The sequence below is a fragment of the Trachemys scripta genome, chromosome 14, assembly GCF_013100865.1.
Source record: "Trachemys scripta elegans isolate TJP31775 chromosome 14, CAS_Tse_1.0, whole genome shotgun sequence".
NCBI classification, from domain to species: domain Eukaryota; kingdom Metazoa; phylum Chordata; order Testudines; family Emydidae; genus Trachemys; species Trachemys scripta.
The window spans coordinates 33,082,265-33,100,683 of record NC_048311.1 but is presented as its reverse complement, the minus strand read 5'-3'; the positions used below and the strand labels follow the sequence as shown (position 1 = coordinate 33,100,683).

At 41.5% G+C, this 18,419-nt stretch overlaps 1 protein-coding gene across 3 annotated transcripts in view; it reads left to right on the top strand.

Moving 5' to 3' along the window:
• Positions 1-18,419, top strand: part of RPTOR (regulatory associated protein of MTOR complex 1) — a 289,467-nt gene that overhangs the window by 78,357 nt on the left and 192,691 nt on the right. For all 3 annotated transcript variants that reach the window (XM_034789588.1, XM_034789587.1, XM_034789589.1), the window contains exon 4: positions 15,558-15,716. In XM_034789588.1, coding sequence (XP_034645479.1) covers positions 15,558-15,716 — 159 coding nt within the window. The remainder of the gene's footprint in view (positions 1-15,557; positions 15,717-18,419) is intronic.

The following is an 18,419-nucleotide window of genomic DNA, read 5'->3' as shown; positions in this document are numbered from 1 at the left end:
CAGCTACGTACTTAGATCTACTCGCTGCAGTGTCTTCACTGTCGTGAATCGACAGCTAACACTCCCCTGTTGACTCTGCCTGCGCCTCTCGCTCCGATGGAATACCAGAGTCGACGGGAGAGCGCTCGGCGGTCGATTTATCGCATCTAGACTAGATGCGATAAATCAACCCCCTCTGGATCGATCACTGCCCGTTAATCCTGCGGGTAATGTAGACAAGCCCTCAGAGTATCCATAATTTCACATACAGCACTGTTACATGTATTTCAAAGTGATGATGATGACCAGCATGCTGTTAGTTTTCAAATTATATATTACAGTGGTTCTCAAACTGTGGGTTGGGACCCCAAAGTGGTCTGGGGCTGAAGCCCTTGAGCTTCAGCTTTGGCCCCCCTGCCCAGAGTGGTGGGGCTCAGGCTTTGTCACCCCCACACAGGGCAGTGGGGCTTGGGTGGGCTCGGGCTTCGGTCCCCCCTCTGGGGGTCGTGTAGTAATTTTTGTTGTCAGAAGGGGGTCACGGTGCAATGAAGTTTGAGAACCTCTGGACTACAAGATACCTTTTAAATAACATCATGACAACAGTGTGTGAGGGTGTGTTGAGCTGGTCAGGCCAGCTGAGTTTTACTGTTCCATACCAGGGGCCCCTTGCTGTCTGGCATTGGGGTGCTCTTGGGGCCACAGGGACTGAAATAGTAGGGGTCACTGCAGATCAGTATAGAGATTCACTGGAAGAGCTGTAGGTGGCTGGCTTACATATGTGTAATGCAGTGGTCCCCAAACTGTGGGGCATGCCCCCCCTAGGGGGCACAGAGGAACGTTCGGGGGGTGCAGTGAGGCCTGGGCCAGCCCCCATGGGGGGTGGGGAGGGAGTGCCGCCCACCCCTGCTCTGGCCCCACCCCTGGTCCCAGCTGCAGCTTGGGCCCCTACTGCAGCTCTGCTCCCAGCCCCTGCTCCCAACCGCGGTTCCTGGGGGGCACAGACAGGGTCCATTATGAGTAAGGGTGGGCATGACGAAAAAAGTTTGGGGACCATTGGCATAATGCCATTCTAGATCCAGAACTCTGTTAATTTTCATCAGTTCACCCTCTGGTTTTTGCCACAGTAAAATATTGTACACCTTTGTAATACATTTCATTCCTTTTCTGATTGGAACACCAGACAGAGTACAGTAAAAGGAATCTAAGATGTTATATGCAAAGTTCTTTAGTCTATCTTGTGTTTAATTGTTTTCTGCTCCTAGAAGGAAACTAGGAGCAGGCCAGTGCTTTTTAACTTTTCTGCTTTATGTGAGGGGTCAGGAGCCTTATGCTTTTTGTGCCATATGTACTCTTTGTTCATCTCCCTTAAAAATTATATGGTGATATAGATCTATATGGTCCAGAAAGTAGAAGGCTCTTTTTTAAGGGGGATACATAAAGTGGATTTTAGGAAGACTCTTCAATGTGAGTGTTTGCTTGGGACATTGAGGGAAAGGTCCAAATTCTCCTTTTAAAACTGTTCTGATCAACAGACTTCATAACTAATATCACCCAAAACATTTCATCTGAGTTACATTAAATAGCAGAAGCCTTTTGTTTCTTCAGAATTCTTCGGAATTCTTGCATCCACCTGTGAATTCCAACTGCTTGGTAAAAATAGTGTGGCAATTCCTTCCTTCAGGAGTATACCAGGCTGGTTAAATATTGGTAATTGACATTTACCTCAGTCACATCATGCAGATGCTTCAATTCCCCTCATCCTCCTGAGTAGTAAGTCTTGTTTCCATTCCATTACCTTCTCAAAAACTCTTAAAATGCCCTTTTGTAACTTTTCCTTTTCTCCCCCCAACCCTGTGTAGCTAAATTCAGATTGGGCCGCACTACTGGATGCAGGTTTCTTAATTAATAGTGCCCTTGGCGTAGACATTTTTGTATTCACATATTCCATCTGGAAATAATGAATCTGGATATTGGAACAGTATAACTAGAGACTCTTGCTTTTCTTGTAAATGGGTTCGGTTAGCTGCTATGTAACAAGAGGTTTTCATACTAGAAAAGCTCTCAAGAGTGAGTGTGTGTGTGTGTGTGTGTTTGTTTTCAGAGCACTTTGAAATATGCATTGCTACTTGCTAATAGACTAAGTTGCTATTCTAAAAATGGTTGGTTGAAGAATTGTTAACAACTCAGGCAGCTGTAAAGCAGTAGAACCTCTGTGGGCAACTGTTGGCGTCACCTAGTCAGTTTTTATGCATGTAGGTTAGTGTGCAGTATAAAGCATAGTGGGTGGAGCAGTGCAGTTGCCTGCAGGGAGACTGCATTTTTTCAACTTGCCAAATTTAGAATACATAATTTCAAGGTTCACGGAGGTGCTTATAATTAAACGATACAGTCCTTTCGTAGTGTTCTGGCTGGCAGGTAGCTGTGTCCTCTCTGGCCTGAAGTGAATGAGGCATCCAGTAGTTCAATTAAAAGCACCATCAGGAATCTTTATAATTACACAGATAGACCTATACCTCCATCTATAATCTGCTTTACTAATATCTCAGGTAGTCTTGTTCTGAAGATTTGAAGAACAGGGATATTTATAGCATTAACAATTCCTTGTTTAACAACCCTGTCTTCCTCCTTTTTTGCAGTTCAGGTTCACTTTTATTGGTATCTTTCTAGGCCTCTGTATTGCACTCCTCACCCCCATAGTGGGGCACATGCACTTTATGTGCTTTTACAATATGTGCAATGTTCTGGGGGTGTCGAGGGTCCTTCTCCTGCAGGGCGTGGCTTGTGTTCTCAAACATGGAAACCTCCCTCCCCCTTCCCCTGGTCAGCTTGCTTTGATCTTGGTTGGTCCCACAGCTGAACTGTCCCAGCCTGCCACAATGAAAACATGTCAAAGGGGTCATATATCGTAACCCCTTCTCCCTGGCACTGCTCACCAAAAATGCCTCATGCACCCTCTGCCAGCCATCTGATACTCCCTAGGCTGGGAAACACTGCCTTAAGAAATAGGTTTACAGCCTTAATTATAATGTAACCAAGTTTTACTTTTTTGTGTTTTTGCAAGTTTTCTTACGTTTTAGAAAGGTGGAGATCCAAGCTACATGAGGATTGAGCTTGCTCTTCCCCCGGGTAGCTTCCCCCGCTGCTTTCTTCCCTCTGTCTGGTCAGATTGACACCGCGGGGAGTGCAGCTTAATAAGAGTTGAGGAAATTGCTTCTAGTAATTAAATTTCCCTATGGTCTCCCCTAAATTATCCAAAAGCACCAGGCCTCCTTAATACCAACCTATTAATACAAGGTGAAGTTTCTAGGGTAAGCCATTTTGGGATTGTTAGAAGTAATCACCATTGCAAAATAACTTCCCACGTGGAGACTGCATAGACACAATAAATCAGTATAACAGGATCACAAAGGGTTCCCAGGAATAGAAGATGAATGGTTTTATGTGTTGTTATTCTGCCTTCAATAATAATGCAAAATTAAAGTAACAAAGGCCGAATAAAGGACAAGCTATTTATTTACAGCGGCTGTGTTTTCTACTCCTCAACCAAACGATAGCCAGGTGTTGCAGCTCTTACTGTTGTGCTTTTCTGTTTAGGGCTGGGATGGGAAATGACGTGGCTTCTCTGCCCTTCCTCAGTCCCTCTGATATCTAGCCCCACGCACTTGTGGTTTAACTTAGTGGAGCTCTTCTTGGAACCAGAATTCCGGTCTTAAGCTGCAGGGAAATGGGTGATCAAGGCTTTAATCATGTGACTTCATGACAGATTCTGTTCCCTCTCCCCCTTAAATTTCTCCTTTTGGAGGTTTACTTTCTCCTGATGAAAAAGCAGAGGAGCACCCTGGTCTCTCTGTCATCACACATTGTGCCAGTGACTGCCATCCAAGGACGGGACCCTTGACCACGCTCTGAGCCCTTTCTTGCCCTACTGGGCTATTTAATAGCATTAGCAACCCAAAACAACTCCTTCCCTTAAATTGTCACCTTCAGAACTCTCTCCTATTTAACTACCCTAGGCTCCCTAAGCTCAGCATCTGGCAGGGTCGAACCACCTGGGGAACCAAAAACAGATACAAATCTTCTCTCCTAGGTGGCAGCCACAATACTTTGTCGCACAACCGCTGAGCTGCCGCAGTTCTCACCACTCTGAGCATTACACAATGATTCATGGCAAAGGGGCTGCTTTAACTCTGAATTTCCTGACTACACCTGATTTATGCTTTGACTCTATTAAACGTTTTAAAAAATGTAATTAGGCAAATGATTTCAAAGCAGAGCATTCATTCGACTGCAAAAAATCCGCAGAACTGCAGGATTGCTCTGTGCAGCCGATAAATATTCTGACAGTTCCCAGCAGGGTAGAAATTGAGGAATCCAGTGGATTGGTTTTTCCCCTCTAGTGAAACTCATCTTTGTGAGGTTGGTGTTTCACCTGCAGATGTTTTATTTATGCTTTGAAAGAATGAAATCCCTCATGAAATGTATAGAATAATAGAGGAAAGGCAGTAATGCTTGTGCTCCATCTTTACCTCATTTGCTGTGGTTGCAGCACCACTACCACCAATGTAGTGCCTTTACCTAAGGCTTATTAAGTTACTGGCTGTGCTGCTACCCACTGAAGGCTTTCGCCAGGTGTTTTCCCTGACCTGTTAATCGGATTAGTTGTTGTGTGGCTTAATCATCAGTTGGTATGCTGAAAGGGAAATCTACACAAACATAAAACCCAGTCTTACTGATCTAGCACAGGAAGCTTGAGAGGAAATGACACTGAAATATTGTAGATCCAAAAGTCAGTGCCAAGCCCTGGATGTGTAATACCACAGCATTGCAGTTTTCTTGAGGCGAGGAGAAGTATTTGTATGTGATCTGTGTGGATTTGATGTATCAAATATACATTCTCTACGGGTGTGATCTCTTTTATAGATTGGTTTTTCATGACAGTGGTAAAGCTGCTAAATCAATAACTTCCTGTTACTGCCCTTTCTTATGAAAGCTGAACCTAAATATTAAGTTGTGTACATAAAACAGAGAATATAACCTACCTCCCTACCGCCCCCAAATCGAAAACCTATTGATAACATCAGTCTGAGAACATCCCTCTTCCCCTTCTCCATTCCTCTCCTCTGCAGATAAGATTTCTACAAGACTGTTAATTAAGGAGTCCTGTTCCTGAAATTATTTTTGTATGAGGCTTGGGATTCAAATGTTTATAATAAATATTGTCCAATAACTATATGCATAGGATTGTAGGGATCCATAGGACAAGACAATCATGTTATTGCCAATATATGTGGCAGGTGGATCAATGTGTATGCATCTTTCTTTTGGCCTTTCCTACCCTGATTGTTTTAAAATAAATAAACCAGCACTGTTGCAGAGGCTATTATAGGCAACATCTGGCATCCTCACATTTGTAGGCCCCTTTCAGTCTGGGTCTTGATGGCATGGCATGGAGATGATACTAGTCTTATCAGGAGATTGATTAATGGTGAAAGAGAGTGTCCATAAGGATTCTTTCAGGTCTTTCCTTTGCCTTTGACACCTTGGCCATGAGGTGGTCTTGATGCACTTGGAGACCCTGACTTCTAGTTTTAATTGTGTTGCCTGCTAAGCCTGAACTTGTGATCTCCAGGACCTGTCGCAAAGTCTGTTTGCTCGAGACTGTGTGTCTGGTTGGGGGGTACCTCAGGTTATTTAGAGGGTGTTTTAAATATTTTATTAGCATTGGCAAATTACATTCATGTGTATTATGTAATTAAATACATTTTGAAATAGTGTGTGCACTGTCCTAGAGCACTATAATCGTTGCATTGTATGAATCGAAAGTTAACTAAAATTATAACCATTAAAGCGGTTACCCGAACTTTCTCAGCCCTGTTAGCATTGTCCTTCTCTCTAAAGCTTCCAAGGTTGTGTATGTTTTATATGTTTAAATCCATTCACTTTGCAGGTGACTGACTGTGTCTCTTTCTTGTTTTGACTGGCAGCACAGCCTCTATGACTGAAGGGTAGTGGCAGATAATATGTTTGCATTTGTAAGTTATTTATGGTGTAGGGAAAACGGCCTCTGATTTCTCAGATAGGATGGGGGCTCCGTATTTTGAACACTGGAAGGCTGGCTATGAATGTCTTTGTGGTTTGTCATGAGGACAGGCACTCTGTCATTTACTGGAAGCAAAGGATGACTGACGTGTGTGTAAACTGTATATAAGATAAAGTATAGATGCTTAAGACTATTTAAGCATATTTTTAAATTGTAAAATAGTCTTTAAATATTCAAGTTTTTATGTAAAATTTCCTAAATACTACAATAACTAACATTTTTCAAGTTAGTTGCTAAATGTTTACAAATATGTAATATTATCTTAGACACCACATACCTATATCAACCAGGCACCGTGTTAATTTTTGGAATGCTGGCAATTTTTTCTAAACAATTTTTCCTTTTCAGATACTGGTAATATCAGTCAAACCAAGGCTGTAAAAGTGTGCTCCGTGGTCTGTTTTTCTTTTTGTAAAATTGTTTCTAGCCCACTTGGTTTTTGAGATAGACTTGAAAATATGAAACAAGTAAAACAATGTAATGTTTTCTTCCTGAGTCTGCAGACAGCCTGAAACAAGTATGAGATGCTCCCTTTCCATGCAGCAACTTTGAAACCCAAAGATGCTTTATTAAATCTCTGTTTTAACTGTTTCGCTGTTACGCATGCTATAAAAACATCCAGCTAATGCATTTAGTTTATAGTCTAAAACTGCTTTCCATGCCTTCTTCAGTGCCAGAAGCAACAACTGCTCCCACTTCAGCTTTCCCCTTACAATGTCTTCAATGCAGTGTATTGTCAAATACTGGAGTCTGTGGCATATTGAAAACTAACAATTGTTGTGTAGGGGGCAGGCAACATTAAAATTTAAAGTTCACATAATAATGAGTGTAATCAATTGATAATATTCCTAATCATGCTGACTAATATTCTCATTGTTTCCTTGCACGACCCCATCAGTGAAGCTCCATCTATGCTCTTGTCTTTATACTTGGATTGTAAGGTCTTTGGGGGCAGGGACTGTCATTTGGTTCTATGCATGTACAGCACCTAGCACAATGGGGTCCTGGTCCATGACTGGGGCTCCTCGGCACTAGAATAACACAAATAATAATAATAAAATAGTCTATTGTAATTAATGTATTATTCAGTCTCTCATTTAGTTCATTGAAAAATCAAGTTTTTAATTTAAATTAAATTACTTGGGAATTTCCAGACTGCTGTATGGGAGTGCCACAGAATTAAAGAACCTTGCTGCAGAATTAGGTATAGCTTGATTTGTGGAGAATGCAAGACCTTACTTAAAACTCTGCAGGGATCTTCATCTATTACACAACTTCAGATGCTTCTGCTATCCTGAGCTGTAGCATATGAAATACAGAGTTCTAGATTGAATAGTTGATTTTTAGCTAACTATTTGGTGTGGGGAGGGGAATGATTTTCAATTTCTGCTTTAAAATGTGGTGTTAATGTTTAGATTCTGTTGAGGTTTTGGAACTTAAACAGTCTCCTGTATTTCAGTTTGCTTTGAAATGGAATCTCAAGCTAATCAGTTAGAGTAAATAAGACCAGATCAGAGATGGTGATGTACAGTTCTCAGTGTGAGTGTGTGGATATTATAGTGTGGTAATATTGCATAAATAAGCAAAACTTGTAGCTGTGATTGCATAAATAGAATCATCAAAAGACCGTCCAGATCAGGACTCCCCAAGGTTATTGCTCTTGAAGTCATTAAGGTGATCGAAAATCATATTCACACGGTAAAGTCAACTGACATCACTTTCATACTTGTTCATCAGTGCCTTTCAGCTTGGTATTTTGACAGCTCTAAGGCTACAATTGTGGCATCAGCTAGGAATGACAGATATAGCTGGATAGCATTTGCAAAGGAATGGAAATCCAGATTGTCCTGTCTGATAGCTGTGACAAGAGGCAAAGGCTTCTTGCCAAGGGCTAAAGAAAATTATTCCAACAAATATTATAAAAAAAGGAGACTGTACCAGGTGTGCCAGTGCCCAATAACAGTAATAGAAAATTATTATTACCTCTTGTAACAACTAGTGTAAGATAAGAGAGGCCAGCATGGTCTTCAGGTGCTGTAACAATCAGTGGCCCAATAACTTTAAAAAATAATTAGTGACTCTTTATTTTAAAAATAATATAAACTACTATCTAGTCAAAGAACACTTAATTCCCAGTGGGCCATGGAAGACACCTATCTACACTTAATGGACTTTCCTGTGATGGCCTCTGCTATGACTAAGCGAAATCATGCATGGACATTGACTTGCCCATGTGACTCCAAATATCATCTTGTTACCTGTAATTTTCCTCAATGAGAACAATGGGTTTCCCTTCACTTGGCAGAAGCTGTAAAAGGCCCTGGAAACATCTCCATTTTGCCTCTTTCCTGCTCAAACCTCTGGACTATGAACTTGTATTAATGGGAGCATCCTAACCAATGCTCCCATTTAGAAGCAACCAGAGACTTAGGTCTGGTCTATACTACCCGCCTGAATCGGCGGGTAGAAATCGACCTCTCGGGGATTGATTTATCGCGTCCCGTTGGGACGCGACAATCGATCCCCGAATCGGCGCTCTAACTCCACCAGCGGAGGTGGTAGTAAGCGCCGCCGACAAAAAGCCGCAGAAGTCGATTTTGCCGCTGTCCTCACAACGGGGTAAGTCGGCTGCAATACGTCGAATTCAGCTACGCTATTCACGTAGCTGAATTTGCGTATCTTAAATCGACTCCCCGCTGTAGTGTAGATGTACCCTTAGCGAGCCAGCAGTTTATTCCATCACTGCTACAAGCCTGACCCAAGAACTTTGCAATTGTTGTATGTATTTGATTCCTTTAACTAATTTTAATTCTCACCTTTCTTCCTTTCTTTTTATAAATAAACCTTCAGATTTTAGATACTAAAGGATTGGCAACAGCATGATTATTGGGTAAGATCTGGGTTATATATTGACCTGGGTGTGTGGCTGGTCCTTTGGGATCAGAAGAACCCTTTTGTTTGATGAAATTGGTTTTAAATAACCACTTATCATTAAGTTTAGTGTCTGGGTGTTGAATCCAGGACTGGAATACCTAAGGACACTGCTTTTCTGACATCTTGTTAGCCTGTGTGTTGAAACAGAAGTTTACTTTTGTTGCTGGTTTGGTATATCTTATTGGAAATAACCACCAGTTTTGGGGTGTGTCTGCCCTATTTCTCAGCAGTTTGTCCTGAATTTGGTATTGCCAGTTGTGACCCATGGAGGCACAGTGACACTGCATCCTGAGGAAAATGGTCTTTCAGTTTGCACCCAAGGATAACCTGTTGTCAGCAATCTCTAAGCATTTATAGAGCTCCTCTCACTGGAGCTTTTATAGAAGATTTATACAGTTTTGTTCATGAAATTAACTCTGTTCCATGCAAACTGCAGCTTCTGTCACCCATTCAAAATTTGCTGTTTCTAATCTAATGGTTTGGCAAAGGAGATAACATCCATCATGCGGAATATAGTTATGTCTTCTAGGCTACAGAACTATAGGTTGTGCTCTCCTTTTATGTGTTTTGTTGCAGAGTGGGACTCTTTATTTTCTTACATAGAAATGAACATGAACTATGAAATATTTCAGTTTTACAGGATGGGCTTGAACAGAGAACACTTCAATCTCAGCCCTTCCAATCGTTCCCTAAATGGAGCTTTGTTCAGAGTTTAAAATATTCCTTCTTGGAGAATGGAATAAAATTGCAGGCAATAGATGCAAGATTTCATAGAAAGATAGGGATGCCTGTGTCTTAAGAGAGACAGCAATCAAAATGCAGGAGAGCATTTGTTGGAAAGGAGACTTTAAGCTGCAGTTTTGTTAGATGAGTGATATGTATTTTTGGTCTGGATTCCTGTATCCTTATTTACTGTTTGTACAAGATTTGAGCTGTCATCCATACCGGACAACAGCTGTGCACTGTATTTTAGAGAACTCACTTTGGCAATCTAACATCTGGTAAAATAACCAGATGTTAAAAAAAAAAAAAAAAAAAAAATCTGGTGTTTTCATATTCTTCTTTGTACTCCAATCCACTCTCTGCCCTCTACAGACTTTGCAGCAGCAATTCTGGAAAGAGAAACGGATGCAATTATCATCTTATTATGAATGTTAACTCCCTCACACTACACCCCTTATACTCCTCCCCCCCCCCCACACACACACACAGTGAAATAGTAAAAAACTGGACTTTTCTTGTAGTTGTTTGTTTTCCTGATTCTCCTCCTCATCACTGAAAAAGATCTTAAAGTTTTATCAAAAACACAAAGCAAATGACTAGTTATTTTTCTCATCATGGGTAAAACTAATAGATATTGGCTGTTGTAATGTGCATCAGAATAAGCTGAGTAGACCGATGGCTAAAAGTCTTTGGCTGACAGGAGGAGGGGGCGGGAGAGGCATTTATCTGCTCATTTGCAGGCTCTGCTCCCTCTCCCGCCCCCTCCTCCTGCTGCCCTGTGTTTATAAATGTGTAGATGATATGTTTGTCTCAGATCTGTAGATATGCAGGCGTTTGTTTTAAAGTGTGCATTCACATTCATGAATTGTGAGCTGTATTTAATATTTATGCTAAAAGGACATGAGGTATATTTCAATGAGTAAGTTCTCAAAAAAAAAAAAAAAAAAGTGGGAATTGAAAAATTACTCACTACTTGAGGGCTCTGGTTATAGTGTCTTGTAAAGGTGCCAACAGGCAGAATATGATTTAAGATGCACATTTTGCAAATCAGCACCTTCATAATAATACTTGGGCATTCACCCAAGAGCTCTGAAAGAACTCAAATGTGAAGTTGCGGAACTGTTAACTAAGGTTTGTAACCTGTCCTTTAAATCAGCTTCTGTACCCAGTGACTGGAAGTTAGCTAATGTAACGCCAATATTTAAAAAGGGCTCTAGAGGTGATCCCGGCAATTACAGACCGGTAAGTCTAACGTCGGTACCGGGCAAATTAGTCGAAACAACAGTTAAGAATAAAATTGTCAGACACATAGAAAAACATAAACTGTTGAGCAATAGTCAACATGGTTTCTGTAAAGGGAAATCGTGTCTTACTAATCTATTAGAATTCTTTGAAGGGGTCAACAAACATATGGACAAGGGGGATCCAGTGAACATAGTGTATTTAGACTTCCAGAAAGCCTTTGACAAGGTCCCTCACCAAAGGCTCTTATGTAAATTAAGCTGCCATGGGATAAAAGGGAAGGTCCTTTCATGGATCGAGAACTGGTTAAAAGACAGGGAACAAAGGGTAGGAATTAATGGTAAATTCTCAGAATGGAGAGGGGTAACTAGTGGTGTTCCCCAAGGGTCAGTCCTCGGACTGATCCTATTCAACTTATTCATAAATGATCTGGAGAAGGGGGTAAACAGTGAGGTGGCAAAGTTTGCAGATGATACTAAACTGCTCAAGATAGTTAACACCAAAGCAGACTGTGAAGAACTTCAAAAAGATCTCACAAAACTAAGTGATTGGGCAACAAAATGGCAAATGAAATTTAATGTGGATAAATGTAAAGTAATGCACATTGGAAAAAATAACCCCAACTATACATACACTATGATGGGGGCTAATTTAGCTACAAGAAGTCAGGAAAAAGATCTTGGAGTCATCGTGGATAGTTCTCTGAAAATATCCACGCAGTGTGCAGAGGCGGTCAAAAAAGCAAACAGGATGTTAGGAATCATTAAAAAGGGGATCGAGAATAAGACTGAGAATATATTATTGCCCTTCTATAAATCGATGGTACGCCCAAATCTCGAATACTGCGTACAGATGTGGTCTCCTCATCTCAAAAAAGATATACTGGCACTGGAAAAGGTTCAGAAAAGGGCAACTAAAATGATTAGGGGTTTGGAGAGGGTCCCATATGAGGAGAGATGAAAGAGGCTAGGACTGTTCAGCTTGGAAAAGAGGAGACTAAGGGGGGATATGATAGAGGTCTATAAAATCATGAGTGATGTGGAGAAAGTGGATAAGGAAAAGTTATTTACTTATTCCCATAATACAAGAACTAGGGGTCACCAAATGAAATTAATAGGCAGCAGGTTTAAAACAAATAAAAGGAAGAAGTTCTTCACGCAGTGCACAGTCAACTTGTGGAACTCCTTACCTGAGGAGGTTGTGAAGGCTAGGACTATAACAGATAAATTCATGGTGGTTAAGTCCATTAATAGCTATTAGCCAGGCTGGGTAAGGAAAGGTGTCCCTAGCCTCTGTTTGTCAGAGGATGGAGATGGATGGCAGGAGAGAGATCACTTGATCATTGCCTGTTAGGTTCACTCCCTCTGGGGTACCTGGCATTGGCCATTGTCGGTAGACAGGATACTGGGCTAGATGGACCTTTGGTCTGACCCGGTACGGCCTTTCTTATGTTCTTATGACCTGTAAGTGGGGGGAGAGAAGCCAGTGCTGAGGCTAATGTCTTCCCTTGCCTTTGCCTAGTGAGGAAACTCCTAGAGAACATCCAAGTGTGACAGAACAAGGCCTCCGTTCCTTAGCCTCCTTGTTGTGACTGCTGCTTCAATGCTGCACGCTCAGAAATGTGTCTTAAAGGACTGAAACCAGGCACTGCAAGGCATTCTTTTTGCTTATTGGCTTGAAATGCTGAGTGTTAATTGAGAAACATTGAAACCAAGTTATCACGGTTCTGTTTAGCTGTCTGTTGTGTTGATGAAAGATACAAAAAACGTAAAATGAACTGGGAGTGGTTATGGGAATCCTTTAATATATAAAAAATTATTTAATTGTCTTCGTAGCTTGCAAAACTGTACTTAAGGTGCCCAGTCTAAGGTAAAAAACGTTTTGTATCTGTTTAAGATTGTCCTATTCTTATATGCAGTTCTTGTCTGCTGTAATATAGCAGTTTTAGTTCTTGAGGCCATTGTGATTCCGGATTTCTAGTCCCTTGGGTACGTCTGTTCTGAGTGTCTGGGAGAGACAGAGACTCTGATTTTCCAAAGGGCAATTAAAAGGCATTTTCTTGTCACTGGGCTTTGGCTCACTAGTACACCTTAAGTTTGACAAGCACGCCAGCTTCCACATGGAGGATTCGCTGAACATGGCTTAGATTTCATGGCCCTTGACACAAAAGCATTGGAATCTGCATGGTTTTATACAGTGGATGCATGTTTTTATGGTGGGCGGCTTTGTTAAAGTCATGGTTACTTCTACTTCTCTCATCAAGTCGTTGAATAAGAATGGTCTTGTAGCATTGATTTTTACTGAAGTTATGCTCCGGGGGGGGGGCGTGAAATGCTCTGGGATTTTCATGTTTGTAACATTGCGTTACAATGTTGTGCTACAATGTAACATTGTGTTAGGACTGAGCTGTAGTTGCGATGTAGCACCCAAGGTTATAATAGGATCACCCAGAAGGAAAGTGAAAGCTGCTGCTCCTTTAGGTGTCTTTGGTTCCCATTTAACATTGCTGCATGAACATCAGGTTGCAGGTATCCAGTGTGGGGTTTTGGGTGCATGGTTTCTGTTGGAATGTGTTTGTCAGAAAATATGTGCTCTGTGGTGCAATCTGTTCAGTGTTCTGAGTTGTGGATGTCAGACTATGACATATAATTTTAATATAAAAATCTTGAATAAATTTAATAATAAGGTCCTTAGCATATATGGCACATTCAGTAAGCCTGAAGTGCATGGACTCTGGAGTAACCTGAGAGCTGATGTTAATAGCTAAAAGTTAGGTAGCCAGCTTCATCAAACACTCCAGTGTTATAGTAGATTAGAACTTTGACATGACATAGTTCAAAAAGTTTGTCTGAGTTAGTGGTGAATATCGGTAACTGGTGCTGGCTGATAGTGCAGGCATTAGTTTGTTTTCCCATAATTCATCAGGCTTATTTAACCTATTTTGGCATGTCCTGGCCACTAGCTGACAGTTAAAGTGACTATATCTTAATTTAGCATTCTTCTAGTGTAGTCCTTCATATGTGCAAAGGAGGAGAGAGTTCATTTTGAGACCCAGTAGCATTTCTAACCTTACAGACCTGTTTATGTTAATGAGCTATTGTGATGGAGAAACCTACATCGTTTAAAGTGACGTTATTACTGAAATTGTATATAGCTTCATTATATTTAGACTGAACTATTGCCACAATCCAGCTATTTTTCTGACCTTTATCGGGAGGCATATTTTTTCCTGCAAAAGCTTTCGTATCTTAGATCACCTTTTTTACATTCTCATCTGTCTACACAGTTACTATAGTATTATACTTGGTCCCTACCCTGCCGTATGTGCAGTACTTAGCCATTTCCCTCTTCCTTTTATGCAAAATGTCTTTGGTATGTTGCTACAGATTTTTCAACATGAAAGGTGTTAAAAATGGCACTTCCAGTGTGTTATATCAGTATGTAGAGAATACATGATGGGATAGTGAAGTATAAAGATTTTATCCTGAGTTTTAGGATATCTGCATTACTGTCTGCATTGCACACAAGTGGCAATCCTAAGAGCAGTACAACCTTGCAAAAGTAATGGGTGGAGGGAGAGAAGACAGTTAGTTTGTTCTCTCCTTTTCCTGTATCTGCTGTGCCTCTATGTTCAGTTCTGCTGAAACCTCACCGCTGTTCCCCATTCTTCCTAACCTGGAGGCAGCAGTAGCTGTCCAGTTGAGTGTTGTGTTTGGGAGGGGAAAACTCTCCTTTCTTGGCCAGGATCTTCCTGGGTATCAGCACACTTTGCCCCCACTGGGCATCCCTTCACTCCTCCTGCTATCTCCACTCAGTGCCCAGCAATCCCCTACCCCAAACCAGCTATGGGTCCTTGCTGTGGTCTCAATCCATCAATCCTTTTGTGTCTGCAAAGCATTTTGGTGGGTCCAGCAAGAAATGGCAGGAGGATTTTAGCTCTGAGGTGAAAAATGATTGAGACTCACTGTTTTAGATGTTACGGTTATTTTACTGGGGCTATTTTTGGATCTATCCACTAGTAAAGAGAAGTGCCTTTATACCAAGAGTCCAACTATAACAGAGCTCAGAAGGGAGGAAAAATAATTTTAAAAACATTTAAACAATTACCTAAAATAGCTGTTCTGCACAGATACTTTGGGCCTTTCAAGGCTAGAACCAATATCTAGCCCTGAAAGGTTTCAGAAATATCTGACCGTAAATGTGTCAATAGTGCAAGACTGAATATTGTCAATTCTGAGCCTCAGGGTGGGAAATTGTGAATAGGGAAATGAAAACAATATTGGGGTAGGCTGATTTAAAATCAGTAAATAAAAGCAGCTGTTTGAAGTTGTTGAGGCATTTGGAATGCCAGTAGCAGTCCCTGGGTGAAATGGATCAGTGTTAAGGTGTGCACAGGACAGGTGAAGTGGTCAAACAGTGGAGAGAAGAAAAGTAGCAGAAATGTTTTGCCATTCGGTTGTTTAGTAAGCGTTATACGTAATGCATACTGTTTCCTGTGTATTGAAGTGTTTATGCTTCTATGCATCTCAAGTATGCATGTGCACATAATTAACTGTTAACTTATTTTTGGTATCACCAGGCCCGGTACAAGCAGAGCCTCGATCCTACGGTGGATGAAGTTAAGAAACTATGTACATCGCTGCGTCGAAATGCCAAGGAAGAGAGAGTCCTCTTTCACTATAATGGGCATGGTGTTCCCAGGCCAACAGTGAACGGGGAGATCTGGGTCTTCAACAAGGTGCGTCAGCTAGAAGCGTGGTTAAAAAGGAGCACGCACATTAAAATCTGTTACTATTCGTTGGACAGAAGATTAATTTTCAGGAATTAAAATGACTTCATGAATGTTTGATTCCAGAGCTGACATTTATTCTCTTTCCTTATCCATTCTGAGTTCTTTTGTCAGAAGAGACATCTTGTCCCTCTGCCCGAGAAGTGCTAAACACTTGCTCTCCCAGAGCCTTTGTTAATGCTGCTCTTAAAATAGTCAGAGGGGACACTACAGAGTAATTAAAGGTGCCAACTATATCCAAGTCTCTTTACCTTCTCTGTCAAGTTGCACACCTAGCTCCTGCCAGATTTGGAGCAAAAGATGTAGCTCTTCTCAGATGCTTGGCTTCCCTGCCTTGTGTCATTGGCTTAGTTGTTAGCCTCTTAAAATAGAGTTTATGTTGAGAGTGCCAACTAATCCTGAATAGCTATTGTTCATGCTATGGCAGTACAACGCATGAGAGACAATAAAATATTCTTAGTTCCCAGTTTTAAAGTACAGAGTATTATGGTATAAGTGAGTACAGTATAGTAGGCAACTCTTGCATTAAGGCCTTTGTCACTTTTACTGAGGACAGCAAGACTGGCACGATTGAGTATTTGTACAGCTGCTGGTATCACATATTAATACAGAAACTGCTACTCTGTTACATTGGGACTCATAATTATGGCTAATTAAGTTGAATGTACTTTGCCTCCCTTATAATTCATGCATATAGCACCTATGAAAGGTAAATGATGGAGAACATAGTTTTATTCCCCAGTTTATTTACTGTCTCGGTACAGTTGCAATAGAGACTTACTGTCAGTAGCTGAAAGTTGCATCCAGTGGAGGGAGAACTTGCTCCCATTTTTATATAACTTGGTTCTGTTTTAGTTTTTGATTTGTACTGTGCCAAGAACAACATTGCACCCATCTCACATCTTGGTTTTTTTGCAGTTGGAAAAGAATCCAGCACTGATCTGAGAGAATTGGGGCAGGAGGGGAGTATAATTTTATTCCAATGCATCTAAATTGGAGACTTGATTAGCATTCAGCCCACCATTTTAAACAACTCATTTGAAAGCTGAATTTGTTGTAAGAACAAATAGCAGTGACCTTCTTCTTACTTAATGGGCAATAGGTAATAAATAAGATAAATAATGCTGGGCAGAATGTGTTACACATGCAAGGGGAGCAAATTATTGCTCAGTGAAGTTTGTGTTACGCCAAATGCATTTTTAAGAACTGACTGGGTATTTACCAATTTGCTTGCTATCTCAGCTGGTGTCATCTGATAAGGACTCTACTGGTGAATAGGAGGAGGGGCCCCTTCTGATTTATGGTCCAGTCTAGGGAGAAAGATTTGATCTGCATAAAGAAGGTTGAAATTTAATAGCCTTTTTGCAATATGTTAACAAACGTTGTCTCCCTTTTGGAAGGGAAGGCAGCAAAGTGACTCTTCCCACTCCCTTATTCAAAGGAAGATTTTGGAAAAACATGATAAAAACAGGGAAAACCAGTATTTTTGAGAGACCATTTGTAAGGATGTGAGTTTTAGGACCGGGTAGAAGCTAGTGAGGCTCAGCATGTTCCTCCCCCCTTCCTGGCATGGTTGAAATAGCAGATGGGCTGAAATATACTATTGATCTTTTAAAATCACACTAACATATGTATCCACGTCTCTGAGGTCTGAAATGGGTCTATAATAGGAAGATCCTCTTGACCGGGAAGCTCTTAAAATGCATGTTGTAATAATGCTAATATATCATTTTAAGCGCTCTATGAAAATTACCCATAAAACTGCTCTATCACTGCAGAGAGGTGGTACGGTTACTTGTGGAATACTGCTGAGTAGCCAAAGATAGAAGAAAACTATAATTTGGAGACTCCGCCCAAACATTTGGGTATGCCAACGCCTTTGGACCATATTTATTCACACTTCAATCCTTTCCTCTCATTTTCCTCCCATAAAACTAATCTGCTGCCGTTGTACGTGCAGTGGCGTAGACTGAGGACAAAGTACCTTACTAATAAGTGACCTGTAGACAGACTTGCCAAACATCTCACATCTCCTGGGACACTCACTCACCCTGGCTGCCCTTTGCATATTCCTGTAGCCCTGTGTGCCACATGGGACAGCAGGAATGCAGGCAAGCTGGATTGCAGGGGTGGCTGCAGTTGTAGCTCATGGCTGCCAGAGGTTGCTGTGGTGCACCTTGTGTAGGCAAATGAGCGGCCTCCGTCTTTCCATGTTCCTGCTGGATCAGTATGGAGAAAGAGCAGGTGGTAACAGCAGGCAAATGGTGGCAACAGCAAGTGAGGAAGACAGGTGAGAGGGATTCAGTACTGGTCTCTGGCTTTTCTCCCAGCAATCAGCCAGCCCCAGACGTCCCAGACACTCGTATATACCTACCAACTCAAACCCTGGACAGGTTTCAGATGCACCCCTCCCCAAGCTCCCATAAAATCCTAACCCAGGCATCCCATCTTCCTCTGACACCCACAAACCTAGCTATCCCCAGACTTTTATTCCCACATTTCCCCCAGCTACTGAACCTTGCCCGATCTTGCTTTTCTTGGCTACCCCCAGCCTCCCAAATGGCCCTACAAATACACCTCGCCATGCCCCCAATTGGCATCACCCATCTACTCCCCTGACACTCTTCCGCCACCTGCCCACCTGCCAGAGCT